Raw genomic sequence first — 26145 nt, 5'->3', positions numbered from 1 at the left:
GAAGGTTTTTGAGGAATTAATGTAATTTAACTGAGTTGTTCAATTCATGTACATAAAGTTATCAATTTTCCATTTAATATTGGCATGGTATGTAGTGATAATCTCTTTTTCATTTCTGATTTTGTAATTAGTGTCTTCTTTTTTTATTTGTCAGTCTTGCTACATGTATGTTTTGCTTATCTTTTTAGCTTTTGGCTTTTTTTTTCTTTTTTAAACATCTCTTTTTTGTTTGTTTGGGTTTTTTTCTTATTTTGGGTTTATTTTACTCTGCTTTTCTAACCTCTTAAATAAAGTTAGGTTTTTGATTTGTGGCTCTTCTTTTTAATATGAGCTTTTCTTAAAACTTTTTTGAAGTAAGAAGTGGGGAGGCAGAGATACAGACTCCTGCACATGCCCAACCGGGATCCACCCAGCATGCCCACCAGGGGGCAATGCTCTGCCCATCTCGGGTGTTGTTCCATTGCAACCAGAGTCATTCTAGCACCTGAGGTGAAGGCCATGGAGCCATCCTCAGTGCCCGGGGCCAACTCTGCTCCAATGGAGCCTTGGCTGTGGGAAGGGAAGAGAGAGAGAGAGAGAAAGGAGAGGGGGAAGAGTGGAGAAGCAGATGAGCACTTCTCTTGTGTGCCTGGCCAGGAATCGAACCCACGACTTCCACACACTGGCCCAGCACTCTACTACTGAGCCAACTGACCATGGCCTATAACATTTTTTTTTTAATTGACATGAGGGAAGATAGAGAGACAGACTCCCACGTGGGCCCCAACCGGGATCCACCTGGCAATCCCTGTCTGGGACCGATGCTCGAATCAACCCAGCTATTTTTAACATCTGAGGCTGCCACACTCGGTCCAACTGAGCTATTCTCAACACCTGGAGCAGACACTCAAACCAATTGAACCACTGGCTGCAGGAGGGGAAGAAAGATAGAAAGGGGAGAGGGAGGAGAAGAGAAGTAGATGGTTGTTTTTCCTGTGTACCCTAACCCAGGGATCAAACATAGGACATCTGAATACTGGGCCATCTACTACTATATCTACTGAGCCAACTGGCTAGGGTCAATATGAGCATTTAATGCTATAATTTTATTCTAAGCACTGCTTTAGCTGCATTACACAAATTTTGGTATGTTATACCTTTATTCAGTACAAATATTGTCTAATTCCACTTGAGACTTTTTTGACCCTTGGATTATTTAGATGTGTGTTGCTTAATTCCCAAATATTTGGAGATATTCTTCTTATTTTTTGATTATTGACATGTTGTTTGACTATTATTGTTAGTTAGATAACCTACTTTGTATGATTTCAATTATTTTAAATTTGTTGAAGTATGTTTATGTGATTTATCTTGGTGAATGTTCCATGTAAATTTAAAAGTTTTTATTCTGCTATTGTTGGGTTGAATATTCTATAAATGTCAGTTAGAGCTAGTTGGTGATGTTGTTCAGTCCTTCTATATACCCTTGCTGCTTTTTATGTCTAGTGGTTTTACTTATTAAAATGAGAAGAGTGCTAAAGTCTCCAACTATAATTGTGGATTTGTCTATTTTACTTCATCAGGTTTTGTTTTTTTGAAGCTCTGGTAAGTATATATCTATCTGCATTGTTGCCTTTTATTGATGAATTGACTTTTTAATTTATTTTTATTTTTTAAATTAAATATATTGAGGTGACTTTGGTTAATAAGATTTTATAGGTTTCAAGTGTACATTTCTATGATACATATTCTGTATATTGCATTGTAAGCCTATCACCCAAAGTCAAATCATCCTCCTTCACCATAATTTTCCCCCTTTACCCTTCACTACACCCACCCCTTTCCCTCTGGTAACCACTATCCTGTTGTCTGTCTATGACTACAGTCTCATAGTCCACATATGAGTGAAATCATATGATTCTTAGCTTTTGCTGACTGACTTATTTCTTATGGCTGATTAGAATTACCAACTTAAATGTGCTTAATTGTGTCTGATCTCGGAAGACCTTTTTATCATTATATATTGTCCCTAATATCTTTGGTAATTTTCTTTGCTCTGAAGTTTCATAGACTTCATGTCTGATGTAAACTGAACCATTCAAGCTTTCTTTTTTATTATAATGCTTTCATGGAAAATACATTTAATAGGAAAAATATCTTTACTCATCAGTTTTTGTTTGAACCAATCTATATATTTTTTAAATTTGAAGTGATTTTCTTATAGGCAGCTTATAATTGGGTTATATTTTTAAAAATACATTCTATGTATCTCTATTAAAAGATGTTAGACTATAATGTAATTATTGTTATTTTGGATGTTGGTCTAATAGTTTGTTAATTTGTTTTCTCTTTCCTCTGTTTTTAGTTTTCCTATTCTTTACTTTCTTCTTTAGGTTATTTTGAACATTTTTAGTATTTTATTTTATTTATAGTGTTTATTATATATCTCCATATAGTCTTTTTACTGACTGGCTTTAAAATTGTAATGTACATACTTAACTTTTTAAATCTACTTAGATCAATGATTTACCTCTTTTAACATAGTATAGAAACCTTACCAATCTACAGGTCTCTTCATCCTTTCCATTTTTTTGTTGGTTGTAGTTGTGTTATGCATTATTACATCTGTATACATTGATATTTCCTTTTTTATTGGTTTTTTAGAGAAAGGAATGGAAAGAGATAGATCAATTTGAAGTTCTACTTTTTTGTACATTCATTGGTTGACTTTTATATGTGCATTCATCAGAGATTAAACCCACAACCTTGGCATATTGGTACAGTGCTCTAACTAACTGATATATTTATTTGGGAATCATCGCATACATTGAAAACCCCATCAGCCAATATTATAATTTTTGTTGTCAACCATCAAACATATTTTAAAGAACTCAACAGAAGTATAGTATTTTATATTTATCCTGATATTAACCATTTCTGTTTTTCTCTCTTCATTCTTGATGTTTCAACTTTCCCTTTGATATCATAACCATTCTGTCTGAACAACTTCTTTTAGCAATCTCTTTTAGCAGTCTGCTAGTAACAAATACTATTTTCATTGACCTGAGAATGTCTTTATTTCACCATCATTTGTGAAGGACATTTTTGGTGAATACAGAATTCTGGATTGACAAATATTTTTATTTCAATACTTTAAATATGTTATTTTACTTTCTTCTTGCCTATTTCTGGTGAGAAATCCAAAGTCATTTGAATTATTGTTATACCATATGTAATGAGTCATTTTTATCTAGTTGCTTTCACTGTTTTCTTTTTGTCTTTAGTTTTCTGTTAGCTGATTGAGCGTTGTTTCTTTAGGTTTATTCTGCTGGAGCTAGCTGAGTTTTTGGAATCTCTAGGTTTGTCCTTGGTAGAATTTGGGAAGTTTTCATTCATTATGTCTTCAAATGTTTTCTCTGTACCATACATACTCTTTCTTCTCTTCTGGGTTTCCTGTAATACTAATGCCGGGCCTTTTTCTAATATACCACAAGCTCTATTCATTTTCTATTTTTTTTTCTTTCTGTTGTTTAAATTGCACAATTTATCTTGACCTGAATTTAATTTATTGATTCTTTTCTCTATCAACTCCATTCTGTTATTGAGTCCATCTAGATTGTGTTAGTTATTGTATTTTTCAATTCTAGAATTTCCATGAGTCTTCATTTTATCTTGTTTCTTTACTAAGGCTTTTGTCTTTTGTCTTTCAATTCTTTATAAAAGTGTACTTGTTTAGTTATTGGAATATTTTTATAATAGCAGCTTTAAGGCCCCAATTAGAGAATTCTAATATCTGTGTCTTCTAGGCATTGGATAAAAGTTGAGATTTTTCTGGTTATTCATATGCCAAGTAATTTTTAAATTTTATCCTGGACATCTTTATTAGTTTATTATGCAATTCTTATTCTTGTATAAATCTTACAAAAATGTTGCTAATTTTATTTTGGCATGAAATTGACCCATTTGATTTAAAGCTACAAGTTCTGACTAAGCTTCTATGGCTTGCAATTCCAATGTTAGTTGAGTTTTCGAAGCATTGGCAGTGCTATTTGAATCTGTCCAACATCAGTCTCAGACTGGTCTGTAGTCCATGTTATAGTTTAGTTCTCAAAATCTATTACCATATTTCCCCATGTATAAGATGCTCCCATGCATAAGATGCACCTTAATTTTGGGGCCCAAATTTTGAAAAAAAAAATGTATTATGTAAAGTTATTGAACTCAAGTTTTATTCATCATAAAATTCATACAACTCCTCATCACTGTCAAAACTCCCATTTATTCGCTTGTCCTCATCTGTATCTGATGACAAATCACTGTCTTCACATATTGCGCCATCCTCAGTTCCATCTATGGCATTTGAAATGCTACACTTCATAAATTACTTGACAACCATTGTATAAGATGCATCCAGTTTTTAGACCCCAAAATTTTCAAAAAGGGTTGCGTCTTATACATGGGTAAATATGGTATGCTAGGTTGGGTCAGTTCCATCCACGCACACAGCTCAGGATAGGCCCAGGAATTCATGAACAATCATAAGGGATTATGCTCCAAAATCTCCTTTCTCTGTGATCTCCAGGGAACTTTCAGTTTCTTGGGTCTTCCATTTTGTTCTTCTGACCAGTAATCTGAGGTTTTAGTTGCCCAGCTGTGCTGCTCTGGTGAGTGTGTCCCCACCTGGGTCCAGCCAGTGGGAGGACAAAGAAACATAAAGAGCAATAGGGCTTTGCCACACTCTCTGGGACACCATATCCTCCAGCCAGAGAAGGTTCTCCCACTTCCTTCCAGCGCCTAATGCCATTGCTGGATGGCTTGTGAGTGAAGGTACAAGAAAAGAGTGGAAAAACAAAAAGAAAATCCATGATTTCCCCCATTTTCTCTAAGTGTTAAGAATTCTCTGTGCTGCTGTTTGAGCCAGAATGGGAGCTTGTGTTGGAGCTTTCCCTGTCCACAGCCCTCTCCTCACTTAGCAGGTTTGGGCTGCCTGAAGGCCATGCCAAGTATTCCAGGAGACAAACGATCGTAAAGTCACTGCTGATATGATGGTACTTCCCATTCTGGTCATATTCCCTAATCTGCTTTGTACTGTTTACTCCTCGGAGTCTTCAAATAGCTGCTCCATGCATTCTGTCCAAGTTTAATCGATGCATTTAGTGGTGATTCTGGATAGTGTGCTTACTACTCTGTGTTACCCAGAACCAGAAACCCTGATATCACTATCAAAGGCTTATTCTGTTTGTCCTTTATAGCAGGACCAGGGAGATTATTGCCTCTAAGATACTACCATTATCACCATGTCCTTTTAGCATATTTAACAATCATTTTCTTTGGGATGAGTTAGAGATAATCAACCTTCACAGCCCAGGCTACTAATGTGGCATGCTGTCTTACATGGAATCCAGTCATCTCCTGGTAGAGCAATGTGAGGAGGCTGTTTCAACTTCACACTCATTTGGCTGAGTTAGAGAAACTTTGGGACACCAGTAAGATGATGCTGAGATCCATTTTGGCATCCATCTGCCATCTTGAAAAATTGCACAAAATAAAACTTTGCAACTGAGTAAAATTTTTGTAGTTTTTATCATTAACTGCCACATGTATTTTGCAGTAACAAGAGCGATGCAGTCCTACTGATAAGGGTTTCAAGTTCAAGGAAATAGAGGTGCCCTGTCTCAACACGGTGCTTTGTGTGCACTAGGGGAGAGGAGTAGAATGGGAGAGGATGGCATTAATTAACATGTAAGTGAGAGATATCAATTCCTCCCTTTTCCCCATACTGTGTCATTAGGTAGGGCATCTCTGCCCACTAACCTTGGTTTGAAAAAGCTCTTTAGCTCTTTGCTCTCAGTCTGTATGTAATTCTAGCCTCCATATTTATGGTGTTGCTTTTTAGGACAATGAATTTAATCAGTTTTTCCTTTTTCTTGACTGTGAGAAAATAAGTATTATTTCTTAAGGATTTTCTGTTGTTTTCTTGTTGTGGGTAAATTTTAGTAGTGAGATGGCCATTTATTTTAGTGGTTCGGTATTATTTTTCTTGAATAGAGCAGTGAGGAGAGAATGAGTGGAAAGGAATGTTTGGTGCTCCTTGCAGAATTCAGATTAGGTATTGATCACCCAAAGATCTTGGAAGGTATTTCCTATTCAGATATACCCATGGACATCTGTGTTATCCAAATTTGCCAACACAGCCCTCACCCTCCCTGCTGTCCCTCACTTGTCAAGTGGGAGAACAGTTGTGTGGCTGTGCGGCGTGCAGAGGAATGGGAGAGGGGAAGAATTGTAAGGCTCTGATGTACATGGTTTATTTCAAAACCTTGAACTGATGATCACTTAACCTTTCTGAGCTTCATATTCATCCATTGTTATAAATTAAAGAGCCTAGAGAATTATTGAAGACTTTAACAGTGTATGAATGTACCTAACCCTCTGCTTCCTTCTTAGAAGGAGGTGATACCGTTTGAGTCTCTATATTTGATGAGACTTGGGACTGGGTTTGAATTGGGTCACTAATGGGACTATCAGTTTTATATTGTAAAACTATCTTTTAGGGTCACATAAAAACATTCCTCCCTACTTTGCTTACTATTTTGTGATGCCAGCATCTTTGTAAATGGCTAATATTGGGGATGTCCCTTGGAACTCTTTGTGGTCAGACAGAGTTATTAGAATTTTCTGCCTGAGTACATTTTCTAGGGCAGCAGCATTGTTCATCAGCCTAAATGATGCTGGTTCCTTCAGCTCCTTCAACCTCTTTGTCAAAACCTAGCCCCATGCATGTGCTAAAAGATTTAATCTGCATGTATAAGTGAAATCTGGGTGCACCTGTCTGGCTTTGCCAGGCCTCTTCCATGAAGGAGAATATTGGACTATTTTTTCTTACATGTAGTAAAAGCCCATCTAGCAAGTGCAGCCTTGCCCAGGACAGAGCTGCGGTGGCAGTGACGAGAAGGAGAGCTGTGTGCTGGAAGGAGTTACCTGTGGGGAAAAGCAAGCAGCAGCCTCCTGGGTCCTGGCTGGGGGACTGAAACTTGCTCATGGACCAGTGAGCAAAGGGACGGAGAGGTCTCTCCCTGCCCAAACAGGACCATCACAAGTCCGATCTCTCTTCTCGTCTTATACCGCTGCAGGATGAGCACCAGCCTGGCAGTTTTCTGGGGAGACTGAAGTATAAGGAGTGCTAAACTGTCTCTACAAATGCAACAAGGAAAAGAAGTGTGCCTTCTAGACTTCTAGACTCTTCTCAGGAGGCGTAAAGTCTGTGGTTGGCAAGGATGCTTTGGTAAACTCTTTGGGTAGGAGGGATGGGATCCCTTCTCCAAAGAAGCATATTCAGGGAATAACAGATATTTGCTACTTTGCCTTCTAAAAAGGTGGAATCCACATAACTGCAGACTTCACTTTTGGTGAGGGGAGGATGTGAGACTGGGGCCAGGACTGAACTGTGGAGGGCAGCAGAGGCCAAGGGCTCTGACCAGTGGTCATTCTCTCTTACCTCCCCGCCCAGTGCTCAGCCTCTCCTCCAAAGACAAGTTGAGCAAGTAGTTTTAAAAATAATGTTTGAGCAAGCACTATTTCATTAGCATGCTTATCCTGTGGACCAAGGCTGTTCCAGGTATCAAAACCAGTCCTGTTTCCAGGTGAGGCCATTTGCTAGGAAGGAGGATGAGAGATAAGAGGAGAGTGTAGAGTCCCCAGTGGAGGGATGTGGGCAAGGGTCAAGTCTAGGAACCAGAAGGAACTAATCCAATCTGTGCATAAAGATCTTGCTGGCTTGGGACTCCTTTTAGAAAGTCATACTGAGTCTTTTTGCATCGTTTTAAAGGTGCTGTGCACATATGGTCCTTCCTCTGTTTGGGGGGACCATCATTTTCTCCAAACACCTAACCTATCTCTTATTGTCATGTCTATTCAGAGTGAACTTGCTGGCCTCTAGGAAAGGCATAAGATAGGAAGAACTCCAAGGACTGCTGCTTTTCTGGGGGGACAAACTCAAGCTGCTTAGTTTTTCTCTTCAGTCAAGTGGATTATTTGATGATCAGTGATGCTCCAGAGTTTTCTAGAAGCAGCTAAACAATATGAACCACAAGGCCAGTGTCTAACTGGTTTATGTTCTTTTGTGTGAGCAGTACAAATGTCACCATCACCATCATCAGTACTCATTACTTAAAATGACAGCTCACATTTGTAGAAGGACTACAGGGCACATACACAATGAACGCCATCTTTTAGTCTGAGGAAACCACAGGGGACGCATCTAAACGTTAGTCACTTTGTAAGCATCACCTCGTTCCAGCTGCCTTTCTGTTGCTCACTTTTGGCAGGTGAGGGGTGGAGACTTGGAGGGGTTATACAGTTTGGCCCAGAGTACACAGTGAGGCAGGGATTTGAACCCAGAGCCTGAATGTGCTTCAGTACTTTCTACATTGTTACTGTGCTTAGGATCATGGACGACCTTAAAAGGAAACTGCTGACCCCTGCTAAGCACCTCAGCAATTCAGAGGCTGCCCACTTTCAATTTCTGAACCAAATGTCTTTTTGATGAGGCCTGAAATCCACTCTAGGAAGCAGCAGAGGGGAATTTCTGAAGTCATTTCTAACTTCCTGTGAAAATACCCTCTAGCTGGCGAGAGATTTTCCAGATAACAATGAATACACAATAAAGCGGCGCCTCTGCCTGGGATACCTGGCTCACAAATAACCCATTTGGCTTCCCCATCACCCTGATACCTAAAACTAGCAGGATTTATGCCTGCGGCTGGAATGGCTCTGTTCAGCCAGAAAGCAAAAGTTTATGGCTAGACCCTTTGCTCTGAAATGAAATCTAGTCTCTTTGGCTTGCCTTTATTAGGCTGTATTGTACAGCGATAGGAGGCATAAGTATTCAGAATCGGCTGTCACTGAAACGGGCCTGGGTTGGCAAGCACTTGCATCCTCACATGTGACACTGTGGCCTAAAATGGGAAAGTTGAATAGAAATTAGGGATACAAATCAGGGTCATTTTGTGAAACTTTATTTTTAATTGAATTAAATATAGCCACATTATTGTTCTCTCTTTACATAGCTCATGTTGAAATGGAAACTAAGCTGTCATTGGGGTCATTGGATCAATGGAGACAAAGCAGATAAATCTGGGTCCTTGAGATATTGTTTTGACTAATTACCACAGCAACTCAAACATTTGGATACCCATCTTGTACATAATTAGCTACATGCTTCCTCTATAACTGCCTTCATATTTAGCAATACTTATGGAAAACATTATTTTTCATCTCTAAGTCACGTCTTTTGGTTGTGATTGATGCCCCTTAATCTCTGCTCCATAAAGGCATGATGGAGAACACTTGTTCTCTGTTCTGTCTTTGGGAATAGATCCTTGTTACTCAAAGGGCAGTCTGTGTTTGGGCAGCATCCGTGTTGCATGGGAGCTTGTCAGAAATGCAATTTTAGACTCCGCCCAGGACCACAGCATCAGAAAGTGTGTTTTTCTAAGACCCTTGGGTGATTCACATGTAAAAATAGTGGACTCAGAGCCTAAGAAAACTTTTGTTAAATAAGCCCTCAGATGTGCCTACCAGTGAGAAATTATCCCGTGTGGGTGCAGTGGGATTCTTACCAAACTGTCGAAAATACTGAAGATTCTGCAAAGGCGTAAGGGACTTGAGTGGCTGTTTCATCAAAAGCAAGCTCATTCAAATGCTTTTCTAACTTCTTTCTTCTTCTTCCAGTTCTAAATATTTAAATAAATAACAAAACAATGGTTGTTTTTGGTCTCAGTTTTAGAATTTAGAAGTAATGTAATTGCCAAATATAGTCTTTGATGGGCTCAGTCTATTTGCTGTTGAGTTGTTTGATCCCCATGTTGATTCACTGGAAACAGTGGAATCCAAAAAGTGAAGACAAGAAGATGGAGGATGAGGTTCCATGAGGAAGATGACGTAGTCAGGAGCAAAGGGGCTCCTTTCTGTAGGGTTGGTGGTGGGACTCCTAACTAGTAGGAGGAAGGACTTTGGTTAGATTGATGAGAGTTTCTTCTTTTAAATCCAAGCCTCCACGTTATGGGATTTTGAATTTTAGAAAAGCTGTAAGCCACTTGTTAAGTAGCATAAGATAGTCTGTGACAACAAAACTTCCCAGAAAATATATTGCTCATAGTAAGAAGTTTTCTGAAAACTCTAAAAAGGACCCAAATATACATGCTCCTCATTAGATCCCAAGAATGAAGTTTTTTTCTGCATTTGGAGGGAGGATTAGTTTATTTCATGGTCCAACACTAAGTACTTTGAAGGTATTGAAGCTTACTAGTGATTAGATGCCTGGAAAAACTGTGCTTGTTATTTTGTCCTTCTCCAGTTTTGTCTTGCTCAGTTCAGTTCAACAAATATTAACACGTCTAATAAGGTACTGTGCTGCTTGTTCTAAAAGATACAAAGTTCAGTGCATAAAGGAGATACTCATGTTCCAGGTTCTGCTTAGCTTGTGATAATTAACATGTACTGACTCCTTGCAATGGACCAGGTAGTATTCTCTGCATTTTCTACGGAGCATCCCATGCAGCCCTCCATCCTCCCTGGATGTGGGCACAATTAGTGTTCCCATTCAGGCAAGGCAGAGCATATCAAGCCAGAGAGAATGAAGAAAGGCCTCACTAACGAGGAGGAACATAATGGGAACTTTCAGATAGAGTCAGATTTTGATAACTGAGAATGCCCATAGAAAGGAATGTTTCTGACAGAATGTAGAAGGCAACAGAGGGGTGGGGAAGTCAGAGAGAGACTTGTTGATTAGTATTGCCTATCTCCATAAGCTACTCTTTGAAGCAGGCATCCCCAAACTATGGCCTGCATGTGGCCCCCTGAGGCCATTTATCCGGCCCCCTGCCGCACTTCCAGAAGGGGCACCTCTTTCATTGGTGGTCAGTGAGAGGAGCACTGTATGTGGCAACCCTCCAACCGTCTGAGGGACAGTGAACTGGCCCCTTGTGTAAAAAGTTTGGGGGCCCCTGAAATAGAGGGTTCTGTGACTAACCATGTTTTCCCCTTGGAGAATTACAATTCATATTCATGTGTTGAATACTCTAAGCATTGCCCTAAAAAATCTCATTTGGTTTTTTAAAATTCAGTGCTTTCCAAATTTATTTCATCCATTCAACAAATACTGAGCTACTACTATGATCCATGCCTGTTCCAGACAATTTTTCTGCCTTCAAAATAACCTACATTTTAATGGGGGAAACCCTAGAATCCCCTCTTTACTCTCTTACATTCAAAGGAATACTTGCTAGTAATTTCTGTTGAGCTTACTTTGGAAAACCTTTTTTTAAGAATAATTCTACTTGACTGGCACTTGGAGGAAATTGTGGAAAGGAAGGGTTGTAAGACAGTGCACCGGACACCATCGCAGGCACAGTCCACGGGTGGTCCTGTCACCTGTCTGCTGCACATCCACAGAGAGATGAGGAAGGAAATGAGAGCAAATGCTTTAAAACTTAAAACAATTGACAGATGATTTTTGTATCAATTGACTCTCATGCTAAAAATTTGGGACTTGGACTTTGCATGTCTTTTCATGTCTTTTTCTTGTTTTGAAATTCATTTCTTTTAAGAGTTTGCAGAAGTTTAAGTATGCAAAAGAATCAGTATTAGAGAAAAAAAAAAAAAGACACTGACCCTTTACCTCAAATGGGTGGAGAAGGCTGTCCTGGAAAACCCAGGGGCTGAATTGTCCTGTGAGGCTTGCTCAGCAGCCTGTTTGGGAACATCCTCTTCCTGCTCACTCTGCCCAGATTAGAGTTACTTTCTGGGGTATGTTAGAACCTTATTATTTGAAGCACAAATGAGGATGTTCTTAACTATTAACAGATTGCAAAAACAAAGTGTTAGTGGGATAAGTAGTAAATAGGCCAATCTTTGGAAAGCATAAACACTTTTTCTCACTGGAGAAAGAAATAAGGAGAGTGTAGAAAAACCTTCTACATATGGAGTAAAGTGCCAATACCCTGCCACGTAGGTAACAGTTTCTGAAATAATTTCTAAATAGTAATTGTTTTTTAAAGTTCTCGTGCCACTCTTTATTCTGGTCCTTCTTTTACTTGCATTCTCTCTGGCACTCTGTGCTTCCTCAGAAATAATCTGGGCTGGGATAACATAGTGGGGACAATGTAATATATTCTAATGCATTTGTGGTGTGGTCTCTGAATCTCTCTCTAAATGCCTCATGTTGGCTATTTTTTCCCCATAATGTCTGATGAAAGAAATTTTATTTGATAGTCTGCAGCCCACTAGTCTGGAAATAAGAGATTTGGCTCAAGTCCTCCCTGAAATTTATCTTTGGAGCTGTTTATTTGTTCAGTGTTGAAGCAACCAGTTATCTGGCGTTCCATCAAATCTCAAATAATTTGTTTTAATTGACATTGTCCTGAAGCCTTTGGAAAAATCTGTGATCCTTACATTCTGGACAGTGAATTCTGAAATAGGCTTTCTGTGGGATGCCAAATGGTGTGGAGTCCCTAAAGTGCAGTGCTGCTCTCAGAAGGGCATCCGCCTGCGTCCCCATCCCAGGAGGCCAGCACTGAGGGGCAATTTGGCCCGAAGGAAAGAGATTCTGAAAAGGTGCAAAACACCATTTGTTATCCATCTCTTCTGCACCTTTCCTTTAGTTCCAACTGTACCACCAGCTTCCTCCCCCCAGAAAGCTGTGCGGTAAGGCATTCTCTGTCCTGCAGCTGTGAGAACCTAAGCTGGCATGAGTCAAACACTTTCTTTCTTAGTTCTGTGAGTTGATTTTAGTGTTTGTAATTATCTGAAGAATGTTGAGGCCAGGAAGGGAGAGAGAAAAAGACAGCCACTTTCCTGTGGATAAAAACTGGGACAAGTTTGTTAATGTGGGAACTTAGAAGGAAACAAAGGAGGAGAGGGTCCAGGAAGCCCCGCCATAGTCTGGTTCTCACCCAGTTGTCCTTAACATCGTTCTTTCCAGCAAGAGATCCTTAGATGCAACATTAAATCAGATGTTCTGCAGAGAATGCTTTTGAAGGATGGGGGTAGAACCCCCCTCATTTCAGTAACAAGCCCACACACTCATCGGCCTTGAGCCTGTAAATGCTAATTCCACGTTTATCATTGTAATCAAGGGCTTGACACATTTGTGTGTTCTCTTTTTTTGCATGTGAATAAATATGTTTTATGGGACCTAGGGTACATTGGCCAGTTTATGTCAGTACACTGTTTTAGACTGTCACATGATAAAGGGCAGTGATCAGTGCATTGTATAATTTATATGTACAAATATTCACTTCACATGCAGCTAATTCTTAATGCACTTTTATGATTCAAAAATGTACATGAGCCTGAGGAGATGGTGGCACAGTGGATAGAGCATTGAACAGGGATGCAGAGGACCCAGGTTTGAAACCCCGAGGTTGCCAGCTTGAGTGTGGGATCATAGACATGACCCCATAGTCACTGGCTTGAGCCCAAAGGTTGTTAGCTTGAGTCCAAGGTTGCTGGCTTGAGAAAAGGGTCACTTGCTCTGCTACAGTTTCCCGGTCAAGGCACATATGAGAAAGCAATCAATAAACAACTAAGGAGCTACAATGAAGAATTAATGCTTCTCATCTCTCTCCCTTCCTGTCTGTCTGTCCCTCTCTCTGTCTCTATCACACACACACACACACACACACACACACACACACAAATAAATGTATATGATTTAGAGGAAGAATATTAAGTGAGAATTCAGGTAGGTTTTTTTTTTTTAATTGTAAATGTATAAACAACCTGCCCTTGGATTAGCCTCCTACAACCAGTTTGGGGCAATACTAGTATGTATGTTACATCTCACCTCTTCTTAAGCAGCTATTCAAATAATGGTCATTGGTTTTTATAATTTTCTTTCAGTTCATTATTTTTTGATGTGCACAATATAACACATATTTGGTTTAAAACAGGGTACTTGTTTTCAATTAAACAAAAATTGGCATATGATAGTCTTTGGAATTATTTGCATGACACTGGAGATAGAGATAGACTTTTGTAAAATTATTTGGTTACAATCAACATGGTTATTCTGACTCATTGCTGGGAACAGAAATCTCAGTGCTTTTAACAGAGCCTAGCCAGGAGAGCTGCCTTTTCACCTTCACCAGGCTGTTAGCATTAGAGAAACAGTTTCCCTCTAATCAGAGGAAGCATGAAATATAAAGGTGTCATTACCACCCATCATTAGTAACACATGCACAATTGGAACCACAAAGGTGTTGCTTCCCCCAGAGCCAAGGCTGATGGTTCCAGTTGGAAGGTTCCTTTACTGATGGAGCCATCAGCCCATGGACTGGTGTACAACCATTTACTTGGGGGGTATAGGTTGAACTAGACTGGTTGAAAAATTAGGTAATGAAGAAGTAGATCAATACAACCATGAGAAGTGTAGATGAGCTAGCCTAGTGGCTCAATTCCCTTCTCCCCCTGAGGATCCTATGAGTATTTGATGCACACGTCACCTGCGCATTGTTGCTGGGTGCTTTTATGAAGCAGCTGGAGTTTGATGTGACAGTTGGAGAAGAAATTGCTGCCTCAGGAAGTGCTTTGCCTTTGACTGATTGCTGAATGGCTGGCAAATTAATTTTGGCACCTTTCCCTAAGTCATTCTAGCCCCATTCCTTCATTTTTCTGCTGGGAAGTGTGTATTCGCATTACAGTTAAAAAATGTGTTGACATCACAAATGTGGAGAACAGCATGCACTATTTCAGGAGAGAAGCTGAAGGCTGGGATGGTTCCACTTTACAGAATAGAAACAATGCTGTCATGCTCTGAGAGGAGGCCTGGTGTCTCAGCTCCACTCAAGGTCAATATTACTCCTCCTGACCGCTCACAAAGTCGGGGGCTCCAGGGTTAAGATTTTGAGTCCTTGAGGATCTTCTGATCTGATATTTCCCCCTTAGGTGCTTACATACAGCAAACCTTTTTTGCCCCCCTAATTCCAGCATCACTGCTTCCCTGCATTCACCCTGTCATTTCTAGCAAGAGGTAATACAGTAGGTGGTTAAGAACATGAAGTCTGAATCCTGTGTGGACCACTTATTGGCTTTATGAACTTCAGTGGGTTACATAGCCTCTCTGTGACTCTGCTTTGTCATCTGCTAAAAGCAAATTGTAATGACCATACTGCTGTAACTCGCTCCACCCTCTCTACATCTCTTTATACACTGTCATTTTCTCTATGTTCAGCACGGTGTTTTAAACACAACATATCTTACACTTATTTTGCCTTTCCTAAGAATGCAATGCAGTACTGCTGACAAAGATAAAAGGAATGTGCCCTTTGGATTTTGCTTTTCCAAACTAAGTCACAGATGCTGTGCTTGAGATGTAGAAAGGTAAACTCAGATAAGAAGTTACGATGTAAGCCCTCCTCTCAGGGTGAAGACTAAGGTTCTGTGCCTGAGCTGGTGATAACATTGCAGGGTTCTGAGGCTGGGTGCCCGCTCCCTGACTCTCCTGATGTTATTGGCCCGGCCTGTCATTGTCCTATCACACCTTGTCATTCTTGCCCTTAAAGATTAAAGTGTCTCTGTAGCAATTAATTACTGATTCTTCTGCTCTTAGGTGTATGTGTATATATTTAACTTACTTGTGGTAAGTATATATAACATATAATTTACCATCTGAACCATTTTTGAGTGTTGTTTGAGTGCTGTTTCTTTTGTGTGTGTGTGTGGAGCATTTATCAGAAACCAAAAAACATGTCGACTTATTTATATGGGAACAGTGCTAAAGATGTGGAAATCTTCAAGGGTTCTGACACCGAATTTGAACTCCTCAGCACTCGTGCAGTCTGTTTGATCCTACCGTATCTAGCATTGTGGCCCCAATCAGAGAGCCTGTATGTGTGTGTATGGAAGAGGCGTTTTGCTTTCTATATTCAGTACTTTTTTCCCCCAGCTTTTTTACTTTTCATCCTGAGCCATTTCAGATCAGCCACAGAGAAAACTGCAGGAAAAGAAATGTGGAAAAAATCAGTAAAAGGTATTTCATAGTCAGATACAGCTGGTGCTTTTTCTGGCACAGAAAAAATATATGGGGAGATAAATACCAGTTTAAATAAGATTTCATCAGTAACTAGAACAGGTCCTAAGGTGTGTAATATTCTCAATAAATATTTGCTGAATGAATAAATCGGTGAAACATAATTTTTGCTAAGTTCAAAACAAACATGAATAATGCTATTATCCTACAAAGAATAATTTTGTTTCTACTTATTTAAAAAAAGTTTAGTGATTAACCCCCAATAAAATTTGGTCTAAAGAGTAGTTCCGTTAGGAAATAGAGACATGAAAATACTGACCATAACTCAAAGAACCATATTAAAACTACATTAATTGAAGAATATCACCAATAATTCAATATAATTGAGATAAAGGTTCATATTTTAATTATTTTTGAAAATCAAATGTAATATTTATATTATGTTAACAACATCTTATGTTGTTAAGGAACACATTATAAAAAGAATGTCCCTGCTCAAAGACTAGGCCAAATTCTTACACTTCAGTATTACAATTTGCTCATAAAGCTGTTCTATGAAGACTTAACTTGTCAATCCCTCATACAGTATCCTATTTACCAATTAAAAAGTTATGATAATATACCCAAAATGTTCTGTATTTCAAATTATTTACTAATGTAGACTAGGCTTTCTTCAGATTAATTAGAATTAATGACCTTTCCTTATGAAGTCAAGCATATCTTTTATTTGAAAAAAAAGTTGAAATCTTAGATTTGAGGAAATTAAGAAGTTCATGTTTAGGCTAAACACATTGCAGTTAATTTTTTAAATCATACAGTTTAGCAGTAGAAATGGTTGAGTACCTTTCTTTTAAAAACCCCACTCTGGGGAAGCGCAATCTGTAGATAAACAGCCCGTACCCAATGGCGTCGCAGAGCTAATATGGAATGTGTGAGAGTAGGTGAGAGCAGCTCAGTGTAATGAGGTTAAATGACATGTTCTAATCACCCAGAGAGAGCACAAAACAGACAGATAGCATAGAAGCAGAGAGCATGCCACTTATTTCTCAAGGATTTCTGGGTTTTATATTCTAGAGTGTCACCAAATAGAAAGTAGGTGTGTATTTCCCACTGTTTCCAAGTCTCTTTCAATTTCTAGCATTACAGTTCACCAGTTAACTTACTGATGGGCTACAGGCAAGATGCCTTTTGAGTCAACATCAGCACAAGATGTTGTTAAGAGCCACTTTATTAAGAGCCACTTCCTGTTGGCTGGGAAGTTTCTCCCATTCTTTTCCCTTATGGAACCTCCAGGGGAAATGGAGATGGGAAGCAGCAAGAGGTATATATTAACATATATGTTTTTATCATAATTTTTAATTGCTTCTTTATATTCCATTGTATAAACATACATTTACGATTATTTTTGATTTTTCATGAATAGAGAAAATGTTCTTGTACATATGTCTTTATATACTTGTCTATCTGTTTCTTTGCTATGACTACTTAAAGTGGAATTGTGTAAAATATCACAGACTTTTATAAGTTCTGATAATAATTTAAAAATTGCTGTGCGAACAAATAACGTCGGTTTTCCTGCCCACCTGTATTGCAGTGAGTGCCCATGCCTCTGCACCGTGGAAGTCATGTAGGGTTTCAAAGACATAATGCTGTGGATAGGACATACTCCTCATCTGTGAATTAGGGACATGAAAGCTTCCCGTGGCTGATGCAGGTGTGTGCCTGGTTGCTGAAAAAGGGTACCATCACACACCAGTGCATTCATTTGTTTGCAAGGTGGTAGAACTCAAATTTTTTTTTTTTTTTATAGCCTACTGCCATTATCCTAAACCAGGGGTCCCCAAACTATAGCCCGCGGGCCACATGTGGCCCCCTGAGGCCATTTATCTGGCCCCGCCAAACTTCCGGAAGGGGCACCTCTTTCATTGGTGGTCAGTGAGAAGAGCACGTGGATGCATCCTGTGCTCCTTGAGTACTGTATGTGGTGGTGCCGCAAAGTGTGATGTGGCTCATGTACAGTACTACTTCCAGTGACGTGGGATGCACACATCACAGCTCCGGAAGCACGTCATATCACTTGTTATGGGTAGCAGTGACAAATATGGAACCGGACATTGACCATCTCATTAGCCAAAAGCAGGACCATAGTTCCCATTGAAATACTGGTCAGTTTGTTGATTTAAATTTACTTGTTCTTTACTTTAAATATTGCATATATTTGTTCCCATTTTGTTTTTTTACTTTAAAATAAGATATGTGCAGTGTGCATAGGGATTTGTTCATAGTTTTTTTATAGTCTGGCCCTCTACTGGTCTGAGGGACAGTGAACTGGCCCCCTGTGTAAAAAGTTTGGGGACCCCTGTCCTAAACCTTCTTCCTCTTCTTTTCCTTTAGATCGAGGAAGACACGTGGCAGAAATACTACTTGGAAGGAGTGTCAAATGAAATGTACACAGAATATCTCTCCAGTGCCTTCGTGGGTCTGTCCTTCCCTACTGTTTGTGAGTAAGTGACCATCGACCATATGCTTTTCAGCCCTCAGGGATCTATAATGTGCCCCTTGTAGGAAAGACACCGCACCTCTGCCCGGCACCGTGGGGATACTCAACAGTTACGGACTGTGTGCTGTGTGCTCAACCTTGTGTGATGAATGGGAAGGTGGATCACTGCATCATCCCTGTGTTGGGATTTCTGCTGGCCCTACTTTTCCTCCGGCCCTGAGAATCTCAGGCTTTGCACCTATCATTTGTACTAAATTAGGAACTGCATTTTTTCTGCAAGTCTTGAATTATGCTCCTGTGATGTAGGCACATTTATGAAGGGAGGCATGAACCCATGTCTCTGATTTTACTAGCATATCTCGCTAGCCCCTTGATGATAGGAATTTTAATCTCTCTTTCAATTCAGTCAGATCATAGAGACATCAGAGAAGCCACTGTTCAAAGTGCATTCAAGGTAAGTGTGGAACCACACTTAACAGGAGGAGACCTTGAAAATGTCCCTGACGCGAACAGCTACCATGTTACAATAATAAGGAGGCTGAGCTTCTCCTGACACTGGCTCAGCAGGATGAGTGTGAGCGAGGGCAGCCACAGCCAGCCATAGCCCCTCGAGGTAGAATAGATGATCACCTGAGGGGTATGACCTCAGGAGCTTCAGGTGGCCCAGACCCCAAGAAACTTCCACCAGGAGGATGCCTCAAATTCTCCACTTAGGATCTCAGACGTTGGGTCTTACAAACAGGGGCTTGGTTTCTAATGAAAACACAAACTCCCTGGGAATGCTGAAATACTCAGCCAGATCCATTGACACCCTAGCAAAGGATTTGATAAACTCAGTCTCACTGATACCAACTGGGAAGAAACGGGCCTCTGGGAAACCCTCGGGCTGTGGAAGGAACACTGTGCTCTTGTCCTGTCCGCCTGGAAACCAAACTGACCTCCTGGAAAGGGAGGTCTTAGGAGGACAGTCCTGGGGGCCCTTGGGTTCCCCTGTCTCAGTTTTATGTTCTGTGCACAATGGAGAGGGGACAGAGCATCTGGGAAGTAAGAGTTTACCTGGAGAAGCTTGTCAGTGAACAGAGCAGGTGCACACTCAGTCTGTCCCTGGGCCCAGACCCTGAGCAATCCAAAACCGTTTGGCTGTTTACTGAAATTCCTCACCCTGTCTCTAAGTGAAAGTTTAAATGCTAAATGGACTGGAAAAGTGAATAGGTAATTGATTCCGAAGGGGTTATTTTCTGAAAATGGATGCCCTATTGTAACTCCCATGTGTTCCTGTCTCTGAAAGCTATTTCTCTTTCTGCCACAGAAAGAAGTTAACCATTCAGAGGCACTGGGTCCTGGAACACTGAGGCCATCTGGGGCTTTTCTCCCCCATGGGGCTTGGCCCACCTAGGATAGAGCGCTCAGGGGACTTCAGGATTTATATAGAAGCTGGTTCTATGAAAAGGCAGTTGTGGCCTCCTGTGTCTGATGAAGGGGTCATGTGGGCACATGCGGAGCCTGGAGGGCTGCTGTGGTGTTGGAGGCATTAACAGGGAGCATTCAAAGCCCCACCCTTGATTGGTGATTCTTCCGGGCTTGAACGGTGTTTATATCTAAGCTGAGTGCTCCCTTGAAACCTGCTTCCCTGTTGCTTCCCTTCTGCTCTTGGGAACCAAATCAATGCACAGGAGCGTTAACCTGGCGGCTTAGGACTGCTCGCCCCAGAAGCAGCAACTGGGAAACCCACAGGGTGAATTTGACTCCCAAATTTACCCTCCACGGTGTTTCATTTCTCAAACGTTAATTGGCAGTATTTCCAAATAGAGGTATTTCACATCTGAAGTAGGTTTCTGTTCTCTCCTGAAAATCCGATGAGCCAATACAAGCCTTGCACTTCCACCGCATGCTCACTAGCTCCAGTTTGCTGCGAAGAAGGGTTTAGGGAAGGCCCTGCTTCCCCGGGCCACATCTGCCCTTCTGTCCCAGGCCTGGCCCACGGATGCGTGAGCTTGCCTCCTCCGACCCATAGGGGAGTGTGAAACTCAAGAGTCGGAGACTAGTGACTGCTATCAATATTTCCTGTGATGGATTTTCAAGTTCAAAATATGTCCCAAGGAGGAGAACATCCCCAGACACACCTTGTCAGAGAATTTAGTATTTGTTCAGTACAGCCTCTGGAATACAATAAAACAAGAAAACCTTCTGATGTGAATAGGAATGTGTTCAACTTAGTGCTATTATTCGTTTAACACAATGATACAGCAGAGGTAGAAATAATCAATAAAGAAAGGACATTTAATGAGATTTAGGAACATCCCAAAACATTGAAGCTCTCCTCAAGCATTTGATTATCTGGAGGCTTAATTATCTGTGTTTTCTACTTTAAATTAAAGAAAAGCCATAATTCAAAGTTACCAGCAGTTTAATGATAACACTCTTCAATTCAGGTTAATTAAAGCACAGCCGTAATTAGAGTGTAGTGTTGTATATCACCGGGCTGGCGCAGAAGTATTTTCATTACAGTAAGAATTGGCTGTTTAATTTCAAGATGACATAAAGGGTGCCAAAATATATTTTAAGCTGCTGCATGTGGACAAAAAAGAATTGGGGGATATTCTGGGTATAATAAAGCATAGATAAAATATACAGATTTTCAGAAGAGTTTCTGTAATTATGCACTGCATTAAAACAATACGCAGCACATAACATCTTAAAGCAGAAAAGAAATACATTTGCTCTTCCTCCAGGCTGGCAGAATGCCCATTGCAGGGTGGGATCACAGCACAGGGGAGCTTGCTGTTGTCCTATAAGTTGAGAGAATCATTCTGTGCAAGACAAGAGGGTAGGATAAAATGGGTGAAATCTGAGGTCTTTTCCCAAGAACACATTTTTAAGGGGCAGGAGGTGTGAAGGCTCCCGGGGCAAGCTTTCTGGAAATCTTAGGCAGAGCGGCGCTCTCCCTTGTCCTAGGGAGGTAGGTGCACACCGGCTGTGTGCTTTGACTGCTCTGGGCCAGGATTTTGGCTGCACCACATTTCTTGCCAGAAGAATCAGCATTGTTCCAAAAACAGCAACTAGTTTAGATCAAATGCAACATCATTTTTAAATAGTTCATTTACATTTTCTTATTTAATCCTCGTAACAATGCTGTGACACTTAGATTAGTGTCACTGTTCCTGGTTTGCAAACAAGGACGCTGAAGGCGTAGGTGTCCCTCCCCAGCCACCCAGCGGACAGGTTTCAGAACCAGCACTCGAGGCTGGGGCCTGGCGACTGGGCAGCATGGGGTTGCTGCTAGATGGAGCCTGGCTAATTCAGAATCTCCTAGGGAGCTTATTAAATAGAGAGGTTTCTAGGCTACATCTTCAGATTTTAATACCTGGGTTGAGGCCCCCAAATTTGCATTTTTACAAACCCATCAGGTGATCCTCAGTCAGTTTGTTGACTGGAAACCCTCATGGACCCCAACCCTCCACACCACGGACTGGAGTAACCTCTCTTACTCCCCACTTGGGGCTCAGACACTGGAATGTGTCCCTCTGATTCTAGCCCAATCATAGATGTGGGGGTGGGCCACACCATGCAAGCTAAGATTTGGGCCTCTGTGTGAGCTTCCTTGCCATCATTCCTTCTCCACGTAGGGTATACGGACCCCTCCAGGGACACAGGAAGGAGACTGTGCCCTAGCAGGTCAAGCAAACCCCTGACAGCTCTGTCTACTCCCCGAGCCTGATCAGGATCCGTGTAGGAAGACGTGGGGTACTGAATCTGGGAATGTTCTCGGTTATGTCTCCCCTGGGGTCATGGACGCAACCTCAGACTGGGGAGAGCAGATGAGCCAAATGCAGAGAGACCCAGAGGAAACCAGACTGTTGGGGATGCAGCACTGAAGCTGCCCCTTGGCCTCGCTGGAGGTCCTGGTGGGCATGTCCTGGGCCTACCCCAGGATGCCTCCTTTTAAGGACCTGCTGCTCCTGAGTATTTCCTCTTGGTCTTACACAGCAGGCTTGCTCCTGGGCCTGGGTGGCATTCAGAGCAAGGCAAAGGAGTGTGGGGACTTGAAGGAAAGGGTGCCTTCCATTGTTCTCTGAACACCAGAAAACCCCAGCTTCCTTTCCCTCCCCCTCCCCACAGTCCCTAGCCTCACCTCTGGAGGGTGCAGATGACCAGTGCCAAGCCTGCAGGAAACCTGCTGGGGTAGGAGGCCATGTTTCCCACTGAAGTGTCCTGTTTTGAGCAGTTAATGTAATAGGATGCTGTGTGATGTCATGGAGTGTGAGCTATGGAGTAGCAAAGGCCAGAGGTCAATCCTCTAGATCAGACACTTGCTGGTTATGTGATTTGAGACAAAATATTTGATTTATGCAGATCTCCTTCCTTCGATAGTTACCAGTTGTCTGACCTGGGACTCCGGGCTTATCCCCAGTTTCCTTATCTCTGTAATAGGAATGGCATTACTTACCTCTCAGAACCACCTAATGTACTTTCCCCTCTTCCTCCTCTTCTGTCACCTACTGCTTCATCTTGCCCCATCGAGTGTGATGTAAGCATAGAGGAAGACAGAAATATACGGTGGCATTTTCAGGTTATATTTTACTCTTATCTTTTAGAAAATTCTGCCACCAGTCAAGTGAGTAGATATTTAATGAATGTGTGATATTAGTGTGCCAGGCGTGATGCCTTCCCCAGAGGAAACTGCAATTAGATTTGATCAAATGTATGCAAATAAAAGATTAATAACAATACTTACAAATGCCAAGTAAAGGATTCTGTTTCCCTACAGCGGCTGCCTTCTGAGAGTTTGCAATCTGGCTAAGGAAGTACTCCCATTTTCAGGGAGAGCTGAGGACCTATTGCTAAGTGTTTGTTTGATGGTTGTACACAACGGAAGACAGAGGCGAGAGTTGCAGAAAGACAGCTTCCTGTAGGCTGGAGGTGACATGGAGAAGCTTCCTGGAAGAGATGGCACTTGATCTATGCCTTGTATGGAGGTTGGATTCAGAGAGGCAGTAAAGAGGGAAGAGGGGATGCTAAGTGGCAGGGAGTGAGAACACTGGGAACCACCCAAAACCTTCTCAACACCTCGGTCTCTTTGAGATTTTCCAACAAGAGCAAATTGTTTACCCCTTTAGATGAGGAGAGGAGACAAAGCAGGTGTCCCTTGACATGTGATGTTTTCAAGGGGAAGTAATGAGAGTGTTTTTATCCTGAGAACTAGCAGATATGAGGATACAGCCCTCTGCCTTCAGGTAGGAAAGTGAGGACCCAGGGGAGAAGAGGGATCTAGGGAAAGAAGGAGGGGCCAGAGGAAACAGGAGGTTTGGACGTTCTACCACAAGAACACCATGTTCTAGTCTAGGTGCTGAACCTCATAGTGAGCATATTAGTCAGTCATTCGTCACTTACAAAATATAAAAGCCTAATTTTATCAGGTTTTACAGCTCAGAGGGGATTAGGACAAAAGAGATATTTGAAGTATAGTTGTCCCCCTACAGCTGGTGGAACAGTTAAAATCCAGATTTGATGTGAGAATTTAATGGCTGGGGTAACTTGGGGAACTGTGATCACAGCACACTTTGTTGTGCTAGAGGGGCGGGGGTTCTGTCCTCCAGCCCAGGCGCAAGCACGGGTGCTTCTGTGCTGGTTCAAGGCAGTTTGGGCAGCTGGGACAGGGGTGTTCATCTCCTCCTCCACCTGCATTCAGGGTCATTAATGTATTTAGAAAATTGTGCTCTTATCCCGTATCACTTTGTGTGGGGAGAGCTTTCCAATGCATCCACTTGAGGAAACTTAGAATTAAGACCACTTGGGGAAAGCTGAGTCTCCTGCCCAGTGAAAACTGTGGCTAGTTTAGCTTGGCTTCTGTGACATCACGAGAGAAAGATAACCCAAATTTGAACATGGAGCAGAAAGATGCCAGCAACCTGTTATATGATAGATTTATTTAGCCAGACTGCAGAAATGAGGATTTTATAGGATTTTATAGATGGGCTCAAGACTCAGCTTTAAAAATTACTTTTTCTCAAAGAACTGGCTCGATTTACCTACTTATTTGAGGGTATTATAATTAGGACTAAATATGTATGAATATAGACAGGAATACAGTATTTATGAGTTTTTCTACTATAGGGACCCACAAGGTGACCAGTAACAATCCTTGTACATGTTAGTGAATAAATCAGTGATCATAAGGTCTATAAAACCCTTAGCTGAAGGCCCCAGAGGCAGTTGCAGGTCTAGAATTCTCTGCAGGAAGGGTGAGGGGGGCAGTCCGTTTGGAAATGGGACGGATTCTGTGTGCTTGACTCGATGCTGAGTACTCACAGCAGACACACAGTTTACATTTCATGTTCCTGACTAACAATAATCACCCAGCCTTCCAAAATGCATGTGTTCACATTTTAGACAAATGCTAATTGTCCGTATAAAAGGATGTAATTATTTTTAAGTGTAAGTGTCTTAGGTGTGCAGGTGGAGGCTCTGCACACTGCAGAGTGTGTGTGCGACGGAGGGTGGGATTGCTAAAGCCCTCTGCTCCCCTCTGTCTGCTGTCAGGAAATGAGGTCTGAATACCATCAGCTCGTGAGCACTTCATATCACACACCACTTCCATTTTCTTGATGCTGAGTCTTTCATATGCCCGTTTCAAATGTTTCTAACTAGATGTTTCCATTTTGAAACAAAGCCTACCATTTTAAATTGAGGCTCCTCAATGTGATTCTCTTTCATTCCAGCCCCCAGATCCTGCAGATCTGGTTTCACAATGCCCAGTACTGACTGTGCATCTCCTCCTGTTCCAGGTGACAGCCTGACATTTCCACGGTCCCTCTGGGGAACCGAAGAGGGGCTGGCGCTTTGGTGGGGCTGGGTTTGGAGGGCACACAGAGAACTGCCTCTTCAGGCCTCACCCACCTCACCCACCTTGCTCCCGGCCCTAAGCCACATATTTGCGTATTCTCCCTGAGCACATTCAAAGGTGCAAACTCTACCACAGGTTTCTGTGCTGAATTCACACTAGCAAGCAATCTTTCTAGTCAAGGGGGCTGATTTAATGACAAGAACAATTTATTTCCCTCTGGGTAGGTAGAAACATTTGGACTCTAATTCTTAAGAGCCTTTGCTCAGGAACATCTGGCTTGAAACTACTATAGTTAAGAGATGATGCTGGCAGTAAAAAAAAAAAAAAAAAAAAAAAGGCTTTGTCTAATGTCGTCATCAAATTTGGTAGACCTATACTTAATAATTATCACGAAAGCAATCTAATTTGTTATTACAACAGTTTTATTGCAGATTTCTGGTTTAAGACCATTTTTTGTGACAGTGACATTTTTTTTTCTTGGGGAGAAAAAAAAGAAGTCATTTCTATTCCCCTGTAATTATTTTTGCAGCCAGAGACAACTTCCTGCATTGGACATATTGGGACATTTTATTTGAGAAACCAGGAATTGAATTCTTGCTAACTTAGGGCTGATTTCATCGTGTTTATCATACTGTGAGTGAAAGTTTTCTTGCTTCCTGCTGGTACGCTGCCTCACCCCAGGTCTCCTTTCTCACCCCACCTAGACCTCTGCACATTTAAGCACGGTGCCTGAGGAGAGCTATAGAATGACTGTAAGGACTGGACGAGCAAGCCCGTTTTGCTTAACCAAAA

The 26145-nt window shown here is 41.3% G+C and overlaps 1 protein-coding gene across 17 annotated transcripts in view; it reads left to right on the top strand.

Annotated features, from left to right (window-relative positions):
- Positions 1-26145, top strand: part of KCNMA1 (potassium calcium-activated channel subfamily M alpha 1) — an 804436-nt gene that overhangs the window by 610555 nt on the left and 167736 nt on the right. For all 17 annotated transcript variants that reach the window (XM_066349726.1, XM_066349728.1, XM_066349714.1 and 14 more), the window contains exon 15: positions 18404-18513. In XM_066349726.1, coding sequence (XP_066205823.1) covers positions 18404-18513 — 110 coding nt within the window. The remainder of the gene's footprint in view (positions 1-18403; positions 18514-26145) is intronic.

This window comes from Saccopteryx leptura, chromosome 9 (assembly GCF_036850995.1).
Source record: "Saccopteryx leptura isolate mSacLep1 chromosome 9, mSacLep1_pri_phased_curated, whole genome shotgun sequence".
NCBI classification, from domain to species: domain Eukaryota; kingdom Metazoa; phylum Chordata; class Mammalia; order Chiroptera; family Emballonuridae; genus Saccopteryx; species Saccopteryx leptura.
This window is presented reverse-complemented; position numbering and strand designations above follow the sequence as displayed.